A 21,732-nucleotide genomic window follows, 5' to 3' on the forward strand; every position below is an offset into this window, starting at 1 on the left:
ATGGCTATTACTAAAGCTGTTGCCGAAAGGAGATGGCAACAAGTTCGCTTATTAACTGAACTATTCTATGATGTTAATTCAAGAGATCATCGCGGATATACACCATTAATACAGACTATTTACATTGATAATGAGCGTAAAGCGATTGGTGTGGCTAAATATTTGTTAAATCACGGCGCTAAAGTTGGTATCACAGACAAGCAAGGTTTAAATGCATTAATGCATGCCTGTAAGGAAGATCGCGAACGTTTAGCTTTACTCTTTCTAAGTGAGAGAGATTTTGATTTAAATCATAGCGATCATGATGGAAATACTGCCTTAATTTATACCGCTATTACAGGAAATATTATTATATTAAATAAATTGCTAGCCGAGATGAAAAAGTACAAATTAACTACGGATAAAGCCAATCGTGATGGTATTACTGCTTTAATTGCAGCTGCACAACATGGCAATATTTTATGTACTAGAATATTAATTTCTATTGGTCGCGCTTCTGTTGGTATTCGCGATAATAAATATCATCGGACCGCTAAAGAATGGGAAACCACTCGTACTAGTCGTGATTTAGCATCTAAATCGCCCTTATTTCAACTTATTGCTGCTTCCAGTAATAATTCATCATTAACTAGTTCATTATCTAGCTCGCGATCGCAAAGTATATCTACTCCAGTGGTATCCACTCCACGTCGTCGGCCAAGATCGGCCGTGACTAATTATCAACAATCTCGATCTGTAACCAAAAGCCGTCCAAATGAAATCATTACAAGCAAAAAACAACCTCGAGCTGTCTCTGCGGGTCCATATCGGCGCCCATTAACTCAACCATTAATGAGTAAACGTAATGCATCTGTGGAAATTTTACCATTACGTCAATATTCGACATTAAGTAACGATGATGGGCAAAATCAAGCAGTCTTAACACCACTAAACAAATTGATGCTAATTTATCAAGCTCAATATGCACCGTCGTATAAGGCTGGGGTTAAATCCGTTAATGATGATAAATGTTCTGGTCGTAGTTTATCGCCAGCCAGTACCATTGATCGTGAAAATAGTGAAACAAGTGAACTTGGCCACAGTATATCATCGATTGCAAAGCGTAGGATGAGTTTAAGTCGTCTAGTTGGATTAACTCGATCAAGGCGTGATAGTACAGCTTCCAATAGTAGCACCAGCTCATTTAGTAAATTAGCCAAGAAAGCCTTGGCAATAACCAGATCGGAAATAAGTAATAAAATTACCGGCAATAGCCACGATGAAAGTGATCATGATCGTAAGAGTGAAAATCGTGATGATGTTCGATTGTCACGATTTCGATCTTATTCTGATATTCGTTATGATCAGGAAAAAAGTGAAGACGACAAAGCAAGAATTCGATCAAAATTCATGGTTAAATTTCAATTATCGCAGCGTAAAGGTGGCGATTCTAATGATCAAGAAAACGATCAGGAGAATTTCTTTCCTTCCAATAAATTGCCAACACCAATGGAGAGTTCACATCAACGCATCTTGGCAGCAACAAAGTTAGTTTCACTCTATAAAGAGACTAAAAATAAGACCGCACAAGATAGAAAAAATGCTGAAAAAGACCAAGTATCTAAAGAACAACATGATGATATTCATACTCCCTTAGCACAGGACGATACACCTTCCAACGAATCGAAACATTTTTCTCCTCCCTCATCTTCTCCTACTCTTTCTACTGCTGACCATCTAAACCAAGTCGAGGATGATACTAATATCGATAACCATAATGCTGAAGAAGAGAATACTATAGACGATGAGAATTGTGACGAAAATGATGCCGATCTCTTAAATAATCGTCCACAATTTACATATGATACCATTGGAGCGATCAATAAATTTAGTAAACAATTTAAAATTATAAAAGATCAATCTAAAATAAGATTTCCTACCGTGATAGAAGCTGATGAAGAGTAGTGCAATCCTTAGAAGAGGATATCACCTAGAAATAAGAACGTAAAAGAGGAGAATATTGACCAGAAATGAAGCAGATCTCTTAATTTAGGGCTGGGACTGGACTGTGCCGAGAGCTACAGACTCTTAAATGATTGTTCACAATTTGCATAGGGTACCAATGGAGCCATCGATAAATTTAGTAAATGATTTAAAATAAAATTTCTAACCATGATGGAAGCTGACGAAAAGCAGAAGAATCTTTAGAAGGTATTTTATACGAATAATAAATTTAGAAAGGAGAATATTGGCCAGCAATGATGCTAGTCTCTTAAATAATTGTCACAATAAGCATGCGATACCATTGGAGCCTTTAATAAATTTCCTATCGTGATGGAACATGATTAAGAGTAAGGAATCCTTAGAAGAGGATATATCATACAAATAATAACGTCGAGAAGAGAAATATCGGCCCGAAATGATGTACATATCTTAAATAATCATCCGCAATTTACACTCGATATCACTAAAGTAATCAATAAATTTAGTAAAAAATTTATAAAAGTATTAGTAAGTTGTTTAAAAGTTTAAAATTATAAGAAATTGGTGCCTGATGCAGGCAATAATTGGATTATCATGGAGGATGTAATATCTATTCATTTTTTTCAATTTCATGCAATTCTAACCTTTATTTAAATCATTTTAATTCTACTTTGACTTTGGATTATTGAAATAATACCGGCATCTATCTTTACTGATAATATCATGTTAATATTGTATAAGAGTTAATATCTATTCTATTTATTAATAGATTTTAATCTAGAAAATAGAGAAGACACATCGATTAATCTTACTCAAAATATAATTATTGACGAGAAATGAGTCTTTTCCGGACTCTATTTATTTTATTTTGACTATAAGCTGTACACATTCAATTGGCATTCTAATTCTATCGATATTACTAATACAGCCTTCCATGAGTATAAAGTCAGAAAATGAAATACATGTTATCCATAAAATATTTAAATCAAATTTAATTATATTTGATCTTTAATTACAAAATAATTTAGAACAAATTATATCCTATCCATAAAATACATCGAAATTCGATTTGAATGCTAAAGATATTTAGTGACATTATAGGCTTATAACATATAATATATATATTCAGCATTTATTATCAGCTTAAATTTAAGCTGACAATAAATGCTGAATAGTAAAGTCTTTGCCCTTTTTCGATTTATGAACATCATTACTTTCTGTTGGGCATGACGACGATTGATAATTGGTTTTACCATTACTTAATAATTTGCTATGGCTTACAGTTGGCATGGCAGCTGGCAAGGAAGGTAAATAAAATTGAAATGGATAACTGCGTAGAAAAGGGAATGATAAATGGCAAGAAGATTTCATAGCATGATTTTGATGAAGGTAATTTCTGTAGTATTCGCTCGACCAACCCAAAATGCTTGAACACGATATATTCCGACTATAATGAGGATGAGTGTTGATAGCCATAAAATTATTCGATGTTATTGGAGCACAAGTTGACAAAGTTGTAGTCTTTTGAGGCCTGATACTACTAGAATGATTTTCTCCTTGAATATTGGATGATATGCCTTGGCATGGATTAGCATTCATTGAGTGTGGAAGAGTTTGGATCGGATAATAACTTGAGCTAGACGATGACGGTAAAGATGATGATATTGCCGAAGGATTAATAGGCTCTAACGTTGAAAGCATGGTAATGTCGCCCTTTTTAAATCGTTTTCGACGCCTGAGGAAACTTCCGCTATCGAACATGCCTTCGCTAGATGGATCCAAAGCCCAGTAATGGCCTTTGCCGGGCTGGTTCGTCTCACGTGGCAATTTGATAAAGCAATCATTTAGAGTTAAATTATGCCTATAAAAGAGCAAGTTGAAAAGATATTCTTGATAGGATTGAATTTAAGATTGTAAAATGTTATAATTTCAAAATATATCCTTATTAATATTAAATTTAATATCACAGAGTATTACAAGTTGAGAAGATATTCTCTATAAGACTGAATTTAAGATTGAAAAACATTATAGTTTTGAAGAGTAATTAAGGTTGGAAAGATGTGTTTAATGAAATTGGATTTAAGATCGCAAAAATCGCAAATATCCGCCAAGGAATTTAGTATAAGCTAGAATATTATAACTCAACTAGCATTATAGTGCCATAGAGCAAAAAATGAACTTTTGCTATTTAGATATTCCCGTTCAATAGTAAAGCATTTATTGCGAGATGGAACATGAAGTAATTTAATCTAACTATCTCATTTCATCTTTAGTTGATAAATGCCTCGAAATATCTATTCTGAATTTCTGTCTATATTTTGGAATTTCCATTTCTACTGGTACACTGAAACAATTAGAACTATCATATTTGGCGAAATGGATCATACTAACTGAAAATTTTATATTGGTTGCAAAATTTTGTTACCATTCTAAAAAATGGCCCAAAATAGTACTATTTTTAAACAGATGATATTAAATCGTGGCATTTTCTGCCAGTATCCAGAATTATCCCCAGACGTATGGTGATCAATGCCTTGTATAGAAAATTAACATTGATATTGGGCGCCAACTAATTTACCTATTATCAATGTTATTCCATATTTGCCCCTGAGATCGCCGTTATTGGCGCGGTAATTTGAAATATAAAAGTATAAACGAAAAAATTTTGTCAATTCCAACACTATCAGACTAAATCATGGTGAACAAACCTGATTGAATTTTGCCAACTTTTACATGATAGGCTGTAATAAGGAAAGTGCTTGGCTATGAATTGATAAATATCACATAAGGTCAATTTCTTGTTTGGAGAGTTTACAATCGCCATCGCAATCAGCGCGATATACGAGTATGGCGGTTTGCCACGTCGAGATAATCGCCTTGTCTTCACCTTTTGACTCAATTGATTAGTACCTTTACTTTTAACGCTAACAGTTTGATCCTTGTCCATGTTAATTAATTCGCTCTTGGATAGTTCATCATGCTCCACAGGTGATTCCGATTGTATAGTCGCTGTAACAGTTGAGTCAGCCATAATATCAAATTTTGAAAACCGCAAAGACTGAAAATTGGATTGAATATAGAAGAATCATAAAATTGGACTATGTATAGATAGAACGGAGAGTGACTACTTAGAAATAGGAACAATAATCATAAGGACTATTGAAATGCTGCAACAACTCTACTTTTCTGGCAATCTTCTTAACTACTATTTTTGATAGGAATCAATCTACAAATGAAGAAATGAGAATATTAATATTTCTCTCAACTTGTCAGTTAACTCCTTCTATGTAAGGTTTTTATACCTTTCTTATCACAGAAGACCAGATGAGCCGATTATTATGATTATAAGCATGTTATTTCTTTTTAACACATTATTGTTTTCATCATAATTTAACATCTTGATATGTACTGGGTTGGACGGTTAACTTTTGCACCTTTGCATTATAATTTGTACCTAGCAATTGTTTACGTATATTCAAGGGTTGCTAGTAGAAAAGCTATGAGCTAAAGCCTTGTTGAACGTTGTAAATAAACTTCATCGAATCTTTTTGCCCTATTTACCCTTTTCATAGTATTCATTGTCATGCTTAATTGAGACGTATACAATATTTCCGGACTCATCTCTAATCAATTCTTAGTACTCTACTAAAACTAGAATCTAGAATTCAATTCTGCTGGAAAAAATTACATAATTAAGAATATGAAAAATGTCTCTCTTAAACAATAATATTGACTACTTTGCACAAGTCAGTTCAGCTCGATGATTTTCAGGTATCAATAATTCTATGCTATTTGTCATGTTTCACGTATCAAGCTAAGCCATAGATAGTTAAGATACTCAACAATCATGCAACAATGTTCGATCGACTATAACAGGTAAAATTATAAATCTATCAAAATGATACACAAATAGGCAGTATATCATCGATTAATTACACTTGTGAATCAGTTTGTTGATTGGCTATTGTGTGAATTGGGCCCCAGACGTTAAAAGTCTCTACATGTCATCATTTTAATAGTTTATAGGACAATCATTAATAAGATTTATATTGCAATTCTATATGATAAAATTTTTAGCATGTAACAAAATGAAATGGAAATTAAATAGGTTACTAATAACTTGTGAATTTTTCGCATAATAATTTTATCATGAAATTAGCATGGTTTTGAAGTATGAAATAATCGTAGTAATTGCCTGCTCATGTTATAAATGAAAATTAAGCTATAGTTTTCTATCAAGAGAGTCGTTGAGCCCTTAATATTATTGTTTTGAAATCATATATACACTATCTTAATACTTTCGTGCAATCACACCTTGGAAAATTCTCCAAAATAGAATCACAGATTGTATATTGGCAAGCAAATAAGATGTTTCATTTCCTAATTATGCTTTCTAATGCCAATGTAAATCAGACTGTTTTTATTTCTTAAATTCATTGACAACAAATAAGAATCCTTCAACCAACAATTAAAAAAATTGATGGAATATATAGCTTTTAGAGTAATGTTGATTTATAGTAAAATGGATCTTATTTAGCGATGCAATCAGTTATCGGTTGATAAAAATGCATATTATTTTTGATTAGAAATGTAATCCGTCAAAGTTATGTACATTATTATTATGATATGCCTTTAGATTTCATACCTTTAGGGCAAAACTTTCCACATGTTATTCAATTACTTTCATTACCGGTTATCGGTAACTGTTTACATGCAGTCAACGTAAGACAAGCAAATTTTCTTTTTAAATACTGGGGCACTTCAACTAATTTCGGTGCTAGAACTTGCACCTAATCAATTCTTAGGGAAAGTTATGCTCCGCAGATTATACACAACACTGAGTCAGTGTCAATATTATCATTTTGGATAAGTAAATAGCTGTATAGCAATGTAACATTGACTATGCGTTCTTTGCTATAAAAAGATTCTATCTAATTCCAGATTTCATCATTTGTTATCAAAAGCAAATACTGTACGATACAATCATACAAGCAAGCAAGTACTATTCTAGGATGCAAGATTTCGTTCTATAAAGTTAATAATCTGATTAAGGTTCATTTTTTTTCGGTATTGATATCGGTAATAAATTTTTCCCTTTTCCTTTACCTTTTCCTGCAGTCTTCGAAGAATGCTTTACCTAACAAATAACAAAGTTAGAATCAATCATGATTTATGAGTTACATTATTACCGAATTCGAACACGAATGAATAAATCAAGATAAAAATGAAAAAGCTATCCTAGTTCATAAAATTTGCGGAACTAACTCGATTATAAATAACAACACCACCAGCAGCTAATGTCATTCCGATTGCATTTGCTGAAGTGATAGGATTCCGAAGAATGGCTATTGATATAACTATCACAAAAATCCTTTTAGTCGCACTTGCTACTGAATAACTTAAGGGATTGATCGTCCATAATATTGTGAAAGCTATTATATTTTGAAGAAAGTTGATGAAACCATTTAGAAATACCAGAAAGGTGATCCAGTATGGATCTAGGTCCGCATACTAAAGTAAAGCAATTTTCTGATCATTAGTTATAGATTGTTTCGTTCATAGCCATTCGTAACTTTAGTACAGCCTAATTACTATAAAAGCGTTTCATTTATACAATATGGATATCGTACCGTATCTTTCTCTTCGAGTATAGGCATAACATCAAAAACGAACCAAATTGGGAGCATCAGGCTAGTAGCACTTCTTGACATGGTATGCAGTAATCTTAAATGATGGACCTTAACATCGGACAAGACCTAGATAGTAGATATAGATATTGAATTAATCTTTAAGAATTAAGATCGAAGAGTTTTGTAAAACTTAATGAGTATTTTCATAGTGAGAGTGGATATGTTTATCAGCCATACTATATTATACTTGTACATATCAAGTATTTGACATTACTGAATTAAGATAAAATTTCAATTCTGTGAAGTCGGTATAATGATTAAGAGATTAAGTCGAGTATAGAATCTACGCATTGTTAAAACTTTTATTCTGTGACTTTTTTCATAGCATTGCACTTACTTTTTTACTATAAACGTTTTGTAAGGCAAAAGAAAGCGTTGATAGTACACAGCTAATTAGGCCGATAATATCAAATTCTATTTCTGTAGCGGTAGCTAACATAACTCCACCAACGATAGGAAGTAAAGATAAGTACTCCTAAAAAAGGTTACAATAAGTAAAATGATTAGATCGATAAAAATATTAATCAAACAAACCGTGATAAGTAAGACTATGGTTGGTATTTCGAATCGATATGTCAACAATTCGCTTATGCTTAATGAAAATATAGCTGCTAAATGTTAAATATGCACTACAAGATTAGGCATTATAGACTACATAAATTTCATGTCTTTTCATCATTATACATCCATTAAAGTACATCAATCAGAGATATCTATAGCCACTGATGATACTGCACTAGTGATTTACTGTATGAAGGGATCTATATTTAATATCCTCAAACAAAAGATAGCGTCCTGTACATTGTTATTGGGAATGCTTTCAGTTTGGATATTTCTTATTAGCTCTATCTAGATATTTTTCTTCTAACAAAGCAATAAATTAGCCTTTTCCTAATAGTATATCCTAAATATCAATGTATTACATAGCATCCTTAACATTATACGTGTAATAATTTACTTATTGGACACAGCTGTAGTATTTCAGTCAAAAACTGTAAATATAATATAGTCAGTAGCAGTAGAATTTAAATAACAAGACTGTGTTGCTGCATAGTTTCGAGTAGTGATTCGATATCTAGTAGGCAGTACTATAAAAAATACGTCTACTTAAACTTGTACGAAGTAGCTTTAATTGGTTACACTTTGTTCTCATATCTATAATGGACGAAACTTAATACAGTAAAGGAACGTTTACAGTATTTGTATTTACTGGTCTCTATGCACAATATATTCATACAGTATGAACTGTGCTTGCTTGTTACTAATAGTGCTGACGTCTTGCGATATGATAGACACTGCTGCAGTCCAGCATGCACACATATTTGTACTATATAAATATATATCGCAAACTTTTACTCCCGAGGATTTAATCATCCCTAGAGGACTCTTTTGCTATATTATATCGTCATTGATGTTATGATTTGCTTACAATTTAGAACTAGTATTCTATACTTATGCGTTATTAAGTATGGTAGCAGTATGATTTTGAATATCAAATTTCATGCTTTACTGTGCTTATCTTCCTATCTATACACTAATGCCATCTCTCTAATACCCTTGGGCATTATTAGAAGACGCAAAGTTTATTAATTTTGATAATATAATGCTTCAAAAAATAAAATGTACAAATTATCGAAGTATTAGATCCATATAAGGATTATTTAGCAATACTGCTAAAATTGTCGAAGAAAACATTTTCTTAACGTTTTCTTTAAAAAATCTTTTAAGTTGGATATTTTTCAAGCATACACTTGTCGAGTGACTGATGTCTGCAAGCCGAAATTTAAGTGATCAATACATAGCATCCAGCACTTTCGTGCGCCAGGTATTGACTTGTAAATGGAAAGTAGTAGCCTTCTCTACTCACCTTTACAGTATATGTAGCACCAAGGACTAGCTTCGCCATAATAACGGTAAAGAAAGGCATTAAAGCCTAGAAGAACATAATAAATGCAATGGAACGATTATAAACATAATATGAAATAATAGTAAGTGCAAAAAGAAACGAAATATCTAGTCTCAGGATTCATGATTGATATTTTAGCAGTAATCCATATCACGCTTGTCACCTATGTTATTGTACGCTCTAAAATGGCCTTTTGCGGCTCGTAGTTGCAATTAACCTTATAAAACAAACCATTCATAAGCTGAATTCTATTGCGATAAATATACGACAGGCTTCTAGACTATAATGAATTTTGTGATAGGTGGATATCTCGTATTTTCAAATACCGTCCATGCGCTATTTCTTAGTACGCAGCATTTAAGTGGTTAGCTAAGCATTAAGTAAATCATATTGCAAGCTATACAGGAACTAAAGTATACCGTATCTTACAAAATCGGATTAGTCTGCAATCTGATGCTGTTATTGGTTATTAAGTGAAATCATTGTTTGCTCTTTGAGTTAATTATGACAGTATCATTCTACTTTAAGCGTTTATTGTAATATGTACATTAGATATATTTTAATAATTTAATTCACGTCATAATGTCGTCCGTATTGGAGCTCAGGTTTATAAATATCAATACTAGCTAGTGATCGTTATTCTAGGTAATGACATACTAGTCTTAAATTTACATAGTGCATAAAAGTGATGTATCAGAGTCACAATTATTTTGCTGTCGTAGACTGTATACTATAATTGTACTTGCAGAATTATGCCATATATCTACTTATTAAACTTGGCTACTAATCTGTCCTTTTTAAAGCAAGTAAGAATATGCAATTAAAACTTTAGGAAGATGAGATCACGGTATTTGATACAACTATTACTATGATTTTCCTCGTCGAAATAATAAATCAGCATTACGAATGCTAATGTAAGTTGTATTATTCTGAATTAATATTAATTATTTATCAAATACGAAATGATAAACTCATTAATGACTGTGACACAATAGACAACAAAATTAGAAATAGCGGTATGCAAAGATCGGAGGTGGTGTACGATGTGTACTATATTGTATTCATAAATTATAAGAAGTATTTCACCATAACTAGTTATGTATACTCACTTTAACTTTAGTTTCACATGTATGGTTGATTATGGAAGGAAACGATAGCCAAGAGAACATATGCAAAAAAAATTCGATAATACTAATTAAGCTTATTAGACACTAGCATATGCTAATTATCATTAATTCAATTTATTTAAATTTAAAATTATAATCGTTACTGTACTATAATGCAGAATCGAATAAAAATTACAAGCCATATCTATAATTTAATAAGCCGTAAAGAAATTGTATAGTATCCGCATAGTACGTGCATAGCTTTGCAGACAATTGGTCAGTTAGTAATAGAAATTTACTTTTCTAGATTTAATATTTTGATTTGATAATTTCTACAGCTACGTCAGTAAATGATAGCGCCATAACTTGGGCTTGTAAGGCACAATAGCTCGCAGGTAAGCAATAGTAGCCAGAGACTCATTCTTCCTTTTATTGGTTGCAATACTGTAGGATCTACAAGTCCATATGTACGTAATTACTGTCAGATAGGTTTCTTAATGAGAACTGCAATAGTATTATAATACATATAAAAGGCACAGCTCATGTCAACCTTTATATATTATTCTCATAATGGTAAATTATATTAATAAATCGGGCAGTTCTAAGCGATCCTGCTGTATTTAGCGAACACTGCTGGCTGTTAACATCATACAATAGTAAGCTTTTAGTGATGTCTGGATTATATAAACAGTCAAAAGGAAGGCCGTATTTTACTGCAAATAAACGTTGAGATCTATGCAGTTATACTGACATTAGTGCTCTGCCTGGTACATCCACAGAAAGATAGATTAACATTCCGTTATTAGGGTTAACATCTTTGTAAAGAACATACTGTATAAAGTAAATTTATTATATCATGATATCTATTGTGCAGAGCTGTAGGATTTTCCGCATATGGCACGATGTCCTATGAGCTAATATGAATACGTATATGGATAGGATACTATAGTATCTCACTTTGATTGAGCTTACCGTAAGCAAAGGCTTAAAGTAACGACTACGCGTAATCTGCATTGCTTAACCTATTCATTTATTTGGCTCACTGAGCTTAGAAAGAAGGCCTACCCGTAAATGGAGTCATTCATTCATGAACTATGCAGGAAGGTATCAAAGTCTCATTTTATTACCTTACAATAGAGTCTACCGTATATGATCAGCTCAAAGTACAGTAATATATCAGCAATGGCTTGCATAAAATGTGAATCTATTATTTATCATCCTTATAACACCGGATTCTATAGTGCGCGTTCTATTTTATAAATTATAGAAATTGAACCTGTTAATCTGGCATCTAGAACAAAACAGTTTAAATTAAACACTTTATCAATACCACGTGTATTAAATTAGTCATGGACCGATTAACATAATGCTGCAAATATACAACATATGGCTTATTTAAAGATATGTTTTATTTCGTTGCATGCCGGTATTATGTATTCTTAACTGTACGTCTGTAGTGGGTATTTCAACATCGGTTTTAGCATTTATAACAATGATGTGGACATCTAGAACGTATTTGCAATTTGTATGGTATGATATCTACATAATCACCTGATTTCTTCTGTGCGTGCAATGTAGATGTCGTTTACCGTATAGATAATATAATCGGTCATTTTATAAAATAATCGGGCAATTTGTAAAATGACAAATTTTGCGGTCATTTTGCAAAATGACCAGTATAGGGTAATAATGATGAATAAATTAGATTATTGAAGATGTACCTGTTCAAATTGAACAGTTTGTGTAGCTCAATCTGTACAGATCGGGTCAACTTGATGTTAGTAACAGCAAAACATTAGATGAACTACTGGGATTTTAAATGAATCATCATGACCACAAACGTCAAGTCCAGGCATAGCACTATCCTATTTAAATTTTAGCAGAAATTGATAGCTTCAAGAAAATAGGCCACTGTCTCTGTTGATGTGCCGTTCTATGCATATCACAGATCTACTGCTATTAAAGTCGTTAGCTTGTACCAGCAAAAGCAATATACAAGTAGATGGATTGTAATGCAAGCTTCAACAGCACTTACCTGTATGTGCATAAGATACAGAAACTTTCCAAATAGCAACATGACTAAGTAAAGCACCTAAAATTTTATTAGCCGCTAAAGGAAGGATTTTACTCCAGTACGATTTATAAACAACATAAGGGAGTGAATCGACATGCCAAAATTTGAGCAGTGAACCAAGATAAACCGTTTGCGATACCACTTGGATAAAGGACAAAGTTAAAGGATGAGGCCAATCGCGTAAAACCCATTTACCAACTACGTTGTTGCTAGCGCTGACAATATACCATGACAAGCAAAGTAAAACAATTTTATATTTTCCCATCTGTTTGGGTTTGTCTGATTTAATATTAGGCGGTAATTCTTCGCCATCGATATTAGCCTCTGCAGTAAGAGGAGCGGTAGCCATACTTGTTGCCTTGTTAATAAGTAAATGAATTAATTTAATTGTGCGGTAATATGGGCCTGAAAGTGAGCAGCAGGCCCTTTTAAGGCCACTACACCACAGGACTTAAATGGACCGGTACCATACTGTGTACTTACTGCATTGCACCCTGACTGCATCGATCCGTCATTCATTCTACTGTTCCTGCCCAAGCCTGCCATATCCTTCAAACAAATATGTTACTCCGTGCTTGCACTCCTCTGTGTACTGTCAACAATAGTTTCTTGCAAGCAATATTTTATTTGGATAGTCTCCTAAACCTTGTATAGTATGCTCCAAATTAGAATGGATGCCAGCTGGTAATGGAAAAGGTAGAGGCAGTAAAAATCGGACAAATGATATGATTTTCGAGTTCAGGAAGGCTAAATGAGATGGGTTGTTGTAATTTTAATACAGAAAAAGAGAATAAAGTCTTGATCATTTATATTCTTTGATCGATTTCATACTTTCGCTTTAAGAAAGAAAAATCTCTGTTACTAAATATCGTCAATGACATAAATAACCAATAGCAATCCCTAGTAACGGATGATTAACGTAATATAAAAAATAATAATTTGAATCAATCGATAGTTTAAGCAAAATTACTCCTGGTATTGCTATTTTCATGTTAATAGAACTAATTTCTAGTCATACTGCAGAACATTCAATTGTTGGTATTCCTGTAAGTAAAGCGACGCCATGGTTCGTATGTAAAGTAAGCTTATAGAACGGCGAAAAATTCGCTATTAAAGTATGCTGTAGGTGCCATGTTAATGATAGTAGCATCGATTGCGATAGATCATGCCCATCGCCAAATCTAGTCTTAAATATCAGTCAGTTTCAAATGGATCTTTTACTCTCATAGTACTCGTATATCGAATAAAGATGAAAAAACGGACTGTACTGTAAGTTTAAGATATTAAATAACATTTCGTGGTCAATGGATTCATTCTAATGATAATTAAGAAATCATGTTTATATTGAGATATTACAGAAATTGATTTCTGAAAGTTTTTCTTCTAATCACAATGCGGTTGGCTAATCATTTTTTTTGGCGATGATATACCGCAGGTGGGTTTTGCTATTAGTAATATTTATTTGGACGCTAATGTGGAGTATTTTTACGTAGCATCTTTTTATTTGCCAATATATATCTATACGAATACGAGTATGTACCGGTATGCCTATGTATTACTGATCAACATATCGTACGTTCGTTGAAAAAGGAATTGCCGGCCGGTATAGACAACACTAGAATTAATTAATGAAATGTGTTTGCATAACCTTTTGTACACACACATTCTCATGATTTAAGCCAGTAAATGATCAATCGTACGAACACTAATTCACTAGTACACTAATCTAGTATTCTTGTTGTATGAGAATGGTAAAAGAAAGCAGAATAAGTCCTCTAATTCTATCATTCCCATAATCTTTTGACGACCAAGACTAATTTTTATAAATATCAATTTTAGACTAGATTCTTCGCTCTACAAGAAGACTCTGTTTTGCTAAATGATCCCTTTTTAGGGTATAAAGATAACGTAATACCCGTATGTACTGTCATGGACAAGAATAATTGGTAATGCTTATTGCTGCAATAGCACGATAACTGAGCTATAGCAATCAATGAGTAAAGGTTTACCGTAGAAATAAATATCACCGTCAAAGAATACAAAAATGAGATATGATCACGCATTCAATCTCTTACTATATTCAAAGCCTAACGTTGGTATAGCCATGGAAACATCATTATGTTGTTTTGTCACATATGGCAAAATTAACAGACAAAAAATGAATCTTATCATTTAGATCCTTTTTCTTAATTAAGGCCAGAATATACTCGTATAGAAATGAAGTTGTTCATACATTGCTCAGCGTATAATATTACCACACTCAGAACAAATTGTTCATTTCAGACTGCAGCCTGGAGTTTTAAAGTTTTTCATTCAAGTTATAATTTTAATGAAAAAGTGCAAGTTTTATCAATCTGCAAGCGTAATTATGTATCAGCCTTTCCTTATTAATCTTGAAGTTTGTAATGCAAAATCGAGATAGGTTTAGGTAAATATTTATTTTATATCTGGTACGTGAAGTTGCATCGAGATAAAGATAAAAATAGAAAGCACGTGTACAACAGAGTATTTACATAGACATCAAAATTTCGCCGATGGTCTTATACTATGCTACGCATCAATAAATTACGCTGTCCTACTATTGTTTGCTTTAGTTCAATTTAATTAGTGGCAATGTCTATGGTAGTATTTGAATCCAAAGTTTGCTCCAACAGTTAGAGCATAATATTCCCATTGTAGACGCTTTAGTATACGTAAATCTTGTCACTAAATCGTTCATTCGCTGCATGATAGCGGAAAGAATTTACCTGAGTGGTTTAGAAACGCTTAGTATTGAAAGATTAATCACGCGTATGACTAAAAGAATGATGATTCTTTCCAAGATAGAAAGATTATAAAAGGATTCTATCTACAAATTAAAATAAATTAAGAGCTGCATAAGAAGTGCTGGTACGGCAAGTTGTGATTACGAATTTATTGACATAAAAAAATACGGCAGTGTTCAATGCTTATTCAAGGATTGGTCTACTTGTAGTACAACATCTGGCATTAAAATCTGTTATTTACTTAATTAAAATTGTTAAGAGGATGAAGCAGATTATCGGAGTATTAAGACTTTTAATTTATTAGAATCTAAAAAAAACCTCGAAAAACCATAGTGCGGATTGGTAATCATAAATATACAGTATAATCGAGTTCTTAGTATACTGCATTGGTTGTTTGATTAATTACGCAATGTGAGCATTTCATTAACATGACCATCATGACTTTATGAATAGTAATTAGGAGTAAATTTACAATAGTATTATTGTATGCCAAGCCATGAGTAAAATTAGAGAAAGAGATCCGAAAATAAGATTATCCCATTAAATGGAATAACTGAAAATTATGCTTTAGTATCACGTAATATTGTACTGAAATGAATAATTTAATTAAAATAATATATGATTATCTTAATGTAATGACATCCATTGCTTAACATTCGCGATTTCAGTAAAATCGCTTCGCACCATATGGTACTAAAGCTGTTCCAGAAAGAAATTAATCTTTCAGAAAAGTGACGAATGAAGGATTTTCACAATGATTACATTACTATATGACTATGACACAGTCTTTACAGGAAATATAATGTATATTATGAATTAGAGTTTCCAGCCATTGCTCTGATTCAATAAATGACGCTATTTGCAGTGCAAGTATTGAAATGAAATAAAATACATTTTGAAAAATTGTACCGTCATCGCTAAATCAATAACTGCCTTAGAGCTGATCTGATTATCATGAAGGCGTTAAAAATATGCAAGTAAGCAATATTGCAAAGGATCGATAATAAAAGTATTGTCAAACCAAAGTTTGATTGTTAATAATGGTGGCGAAATTTTCTTGCTGATATATCTGTCTCATAAGGAAAGTTTGTAGTGTGCATTAATAAATTAATTTTTGATTAGATAGTAGGGATCTGAAGTAAAATCTATCATTTAAAGCATAACGAATAAAAGTTAAACCCAAGGTTGAGAATTTACAATTTCGCTTTACTCTATAAGCATTTATATAATGGTATATTTCAATTCTTACTATCCTTTAGGCACGAAGAATTTATTAACATTGAATTGGAACAGACTCCGAATACTTCGATAAGTAATATACCCGTATAGTAAGTTGATAAACTATGCGCACATTCATATGCAGTTTCCATCGCAAGATACTACAGTTATAACCTGAAAAGTGTTCTTTAATAGCATAAAAGTTTTCTCCTACTTCATCTAAATTTCGTCTTTACGTATATTAATTACCTCTATGGCGTTACATTATCACAAATTATGCTCTATTGTAAGCATATGTGGAATATTCACCTCCGTTTAGATATTACATTGTAGGTGATAACATTGCTATCTGGGCCATGCGATTAAAATAGGGTAAAATTCTCTACCAAATGTTCATTTTTTTAAATTGCGACAGTTTTTGATTTCAGATAATAATTTGTACAACCTGTTTCTTTACCTGACAGGTGTGATAGCTTTCTGAATTTTACTGTAATTGAAGATTCAACTATTTTAACCATTGCAGTACATATTATTTTGCAAAGACTGCCCTATTTGTTTATAATAACAAAGTGTATTTTGTAAAGTAGTTCCTACTGGGACAAAAATACTGTACTAACCTCTGATACCTATCATATACCATTATTTGACCTTAAGTTACCATACGCTAAGCTACCGTTCGTTATTAAAAGGATTACCTGAAAGAATTTTTTTGAAGATGTATGGCCTAGATACCTTTTAGTGATTTATTCTTTTACGATTAATGTTCATACGTATGTATATATATAAATCTGCAAGATTACTGTCGTCACTACGTGCCACTATGTATCACCATGCCTTCTCATACCCCAAATAAAAATATCCATAGTCTTAAATCCTAGTGCTTATACATGGTTATTAAGTGCTTAGTATAATAACAATGTGATATTTTTTACTGTAGTGTTTAAGTGTGATATAAGTTTAGATCGTGTTAATAATAATCTTACAAGTGCAGTTATTACCGGTTAGTCTGTTAAGCTATGATGTTCGGAAGATTCTCTAAACCATCCTAATTATTCTAGCACTGATACTACATATAAACTGAAGACATTACTGTAGACAGTGCATACCACAGTATTATTACACGTATACATATTAAAATAAGTTTATTTAAAATATAGTTAGAGAAAAATTTCATAAGGACTCTACGTAATTTTGATCTTTGTAGAACATTGAGATCTTTCAATATCTATCTAATTAATGCGTTAGAGATCGTCTACAATGCAGTATAGATCTGATAGGATTCATAGTGCGGTATTTTGTATATACGCGTATAGCCAATTATATATATTCTACCAAAAATTAAAAAAACAAATATACTAATTTTTCCAGTGATGTTAATGACGATCGAATAAAAAATTTAGTTGCGAATTTAGTAGATTACGATATTTCATTTAATGTGAACCCAACATAACTAGTCTGCTAGCATATTAATATATATTTTCTAGGTAAAATTACCTCTGTGTCCTATCTGATGGAATAATGGACCGAATTGTAGTTTTCAGAGCTTAAAGTATATAGCAAGACACTGACATTTATCGCAATTTACAGTCAATGCGAGTTTATGTAGAGATATACAGTATAATGATATCTTGTTTTAGTAAGTAGCGTAGAGGTAATCCGATGTAAGGTAAAGACTACGTGAAAAGATATAATAAGTTTTGTTGGATTTTTTTTTATTACGATAACAAGGTTTGTTAATAATGATGCTAGTATGATAGATAAAGAGAACGAGACGTCAGGACTAATCTAAAACTTAGATTGCAGAGGTTTACGTAATGAGAATAATACTATTCATAACAAGGGTAAATGCGTCTTAGCAGGATATGCTGTAAATAGAATAGAATACATTTATATATAAAAGGTGTAGTAGTGTCTCTATTGGTAGTGAGTTCATATCAGTATATTGTAGAATGTATTACATTAACCTTGCTTCTATAGTATACGCGCAAATATACTACGCTATATCTTACTATACTAAGTACCGTGTATTCGATAACACATTCAGACAAGCATTTCTATAAAGTTTACGGGTATCAATCTAGAGGTTGATCGCCATATAACAAAGTATAAGCATACACAGCATCATCCAAAGTTATTTTGCAAGCTAAAACAAAAATTACACCAAAACGATAAATCAAAGTAGCTGAGATGCAGTTTTGGCAAAGATTGATGCTTATTTGGTGTCAAAATTCGACACTTTGCAAGTAGCACTATCCTTTAACATTGCATCATTTACCCAAACTGTATACTCTTTTACTTATAGGCTTTAAACTCTAGATTTACGGTCTTCTATCGATCGAAATAAACAGGAGTAAATTTTAGTTTTCAGAGCTTTAAGTGTCCTAATAAAGTTGATCATTAGCTTCAAATCAACAATCTTCTTATACTTTACTCTTTTACTTATAGGCTTTAAACGTTAGATTTACGGTCTTCTACTGATCGAAATAAACAGGAGCCAATTTTAGTTTTCAGAGCTTAAAGTGTCCTAATAAAGTTGATCATTAGCTGCAAATCTACAGAATCCCGATTATTTCCAGAACAATTGACAATTCGCATATTTATTCTTAATTTTAATATCGTACAATTTAACCATCCTGGGGACCTAGACATACAGTACAGTACTTTTGTACAGCATACAGTACACGGATACACGGTAAAAAGTTACTGAACCTCTGACAGGTCTATGACAAATAGTAATACTATCTGTTCAATGAGCACATTATCGTAAACCGTCAGCAAAGCGACGGGAGTTTGCACTAGTATGCTTTAAACGCTAGATTTACGGTCTCCTACTGATCGAAATAAACAGGAGCAAATTTTAATTTTCAGAGCTTAAAGTGTCCTAATAAAGTTGATCATTAGCTTCAAATCAACAATCTTCGTATACTATACTCATTATATAGGCTTCAAACTCTAGATTTACGGTCTTCTACTGTTCGAAAGAAACAGGAGTAAATTTTAGTTTTCAGAGCTTAAAGTGTCCTAATAAAGTTGATCATTAGCTTTAAATCAACAATCTTCGTATACTGTACTTTTTTACTTATAGGCTTTAAACGCTAGATTTACGGTCTTCTATCGATCGAAATAAATAGGAGCAAATTTTAGTTTTCAGAGCTTAAAGTGTCCTAATAAAGTTGATCATTAGCTTCAAATCAACAATCTTCGTATACTATACTCTTTTACTTATAGGCTTTAAACGCTAGATTTACGGTCTTCTATCGATCGAAATAAACAGGAGCAAATTTTAGTTTTCAGAGCTTAAAGTGTCCTAATAAAGTTGATCATTAGCTTCAAATCAACAATCTTCGTATACTATACTCTTTTACTTATAGGCTTTAAACGCTAGATTTACGGTCTCCTACTGATCGAAATAAACAGGAGCAAATTTTAGTTTTCAGAGCTAAAAGTGTCCTAATAAAGTTGATCATTAGCCGCAAGTCTACAGAATCCCGATTATTTCCAGAACAATTGACAATTCGCATATTTATTCTTAATTTTAATATCGTACAATTTAACCATAATGGGGACCTAGACATGAATAAAGTTGATCATTAGCTTCAAATCAACAATCTTCGTATACTGTACTCTTTTACTTATAGGCTTTAAACTCTAGATTTACGGTCTTCTACCGTTCGAAATAAACAGGAGTAAATTTTAGTTTTCAGAGCTTAAAATATCCTAATAAAGTTGATCATTAGCCGCAAATCAACAATCTTCATCCATTTAATCTACGTCTTATACTGTACATCTAGAATATGCCACAGAATATTATCCCCTGTTATTCACCATAGTAACGCTGCCTACTACATGTACCACAGTAACTGTACGAGGACGCTCGAGTCATGACCACGTTAGCGATACAGTGAGACTAATACTGTATTAGTATCCAAAGCCCCTGACTGTGCACTATACTAGACGGTATCTACATCTGACGATCCTTTTATGTATGATACAGTATGAAAGTCTTTCGTCAGTATAGGTCTGGCACTGGCATTGTTGCAGTCCAGTGAAAGACGACGATGGACATGTCGAAATTGCAGTGAAGAAGAGTTTGAAGACTTATTTGAACGACTTTCCATCTGAGTAAATTATATTCAAAATAAGAAATAACGATCTAGAAAGCTTAGAAATATCCAATAGTACTAATCTTCTTTGACGTCATTTCCCTTATACGAACTGACTGACTTTACTCACTCCATTTATCCTTTTTGAACCTTGGCCATTCCCAACGACGACATTGATCTCACCTGGATCTGCTGTTCAATGATTTCATAGAAATTGCACTTTACCAATACGCTAATTTCTTGTACAATATCGGCAACAGTCAATAGACAAGATCCAGTTCAAATTTTGATGCTTGCCTAATTTTATCCTATGAAGGATGCATAAACATGACCAAACCATGTATAATCCATCTATTTATGGACTTTATTGCAGCAAAATGGATCGCTCATGAATGAATTGGACTAAGAAATTTCGATATTAATCCCTGGTCATCAATTACTCAATCGTCATGCGTTTATGGTCAGTCTTTACCGTTACTATAGCATTTGGTGCAGCCTTCTTAATTCTACAGCTGGTATTATATAAGGAATTTTTATTCAAGGTAGGCCGTTGCTCTAATCGATGAATAGTTATGATGATATAATATTAGATGAATTTCTTCTAAATATTCACATGTGTATATTGGACTTGTAATGCACCTCAATGCCATTTCTAATTTTATAATTTCAAGACGTTTTCGGCTATTGAAACACAAGTATACTATAGTATAAGCATTCGTTTGTGCTGAATTTGTAGGAAATTAGAACGGCATTAGCTTTATTTCCATTATAGTACAATATATGCCTCAAGAAAATTTTTGCCTGTCCTGTTACGTGTATCAATCGATATGCCTCGCTATCTTATCAAACTACTTAGTTTTATCCACTGCACAGTGCACATTGCTGAAATGGGCTTGATCCGATCATTG

The 21,732-nt window shown here is 32.5% G+C and overlaps 3 protein-coding genes across 3 annotated transcripts; 1 reads left to right on the top strand and 2 right to left on the bottom strand.

Moving 5' to 3' along the window:
• TRIADDRAFT_58165 (uncharacterized protein) lies at window positions 1-1,944 on the top strand (the record flags this gene model as incomplete). Its single annotated transcript, XM_002114035.1, has 1 exon — window positions 1-1,944. One exon carries the CDS (start codon window positions 1-3, stop codon window positions 1,942-1,944), a length of 1,944 nt encoding a protein of 647 aa, XP_002114071.1.
• A 1,734-nt stretch (window positions 1,945-3,678) lies between these two features.
• On the bottom strand, window positions 3,679-4,909 carry TRIADDRAFT_28100 (uncharacterized protein; the record flags this gene model as incomplete). The annotated part of the gene is made up of 2 exons (XM_002114364.1): window positions 3,679-3,823; window positions 4,671-4,909. Coding segments are annotated over 2 exons (384 nt in total), but the record flags the coding sequence as incomplete, so codon positions are not given.
• A 2,291-nt stretch (window positions 4,910-7,200) lies between these two features.
• TRIADDRAFT_28036 (uncharacterized protein) lies at window positions 7,201-13,003 on the bottom strand (the record flags this gene model as incomplete). Its single annotated transcript, XM_002114365.1, has 6 exons — window positions 7,201-7,460; window positions 7,577-7,718; window positions 7,990-8,127; window positions 9,520-9,585; window positions 10,668-10,672; window positions 12,700-13,003. 6 exons carry the CDS (start codon window positions 13,001-13,003, stop codon window positions 7,201-7,203), a joined length of 915 nt encoding a protein of 304 aa, XP_002114401.1.
• Between the last annotated feature and the right edge of the window lie 8,729 nt (window positions 13,004-21,732).

This window comes from Trichoplax adhaerens, genomic scaffold, assembly GCF_000150275.1.
Source record: "Trichoplax adhaerens TRIADscaffold_7 genomic scaffold, whole genome shotgun sequence".
Taxonomy (NCBI): domain Eukaryota; kingdom Metazoa; phylum Placozoa; class Uniplacotomia; order Trichoplacea; family Trichoplacidae; genus Trichoplax; species Trichoplax adhaerens.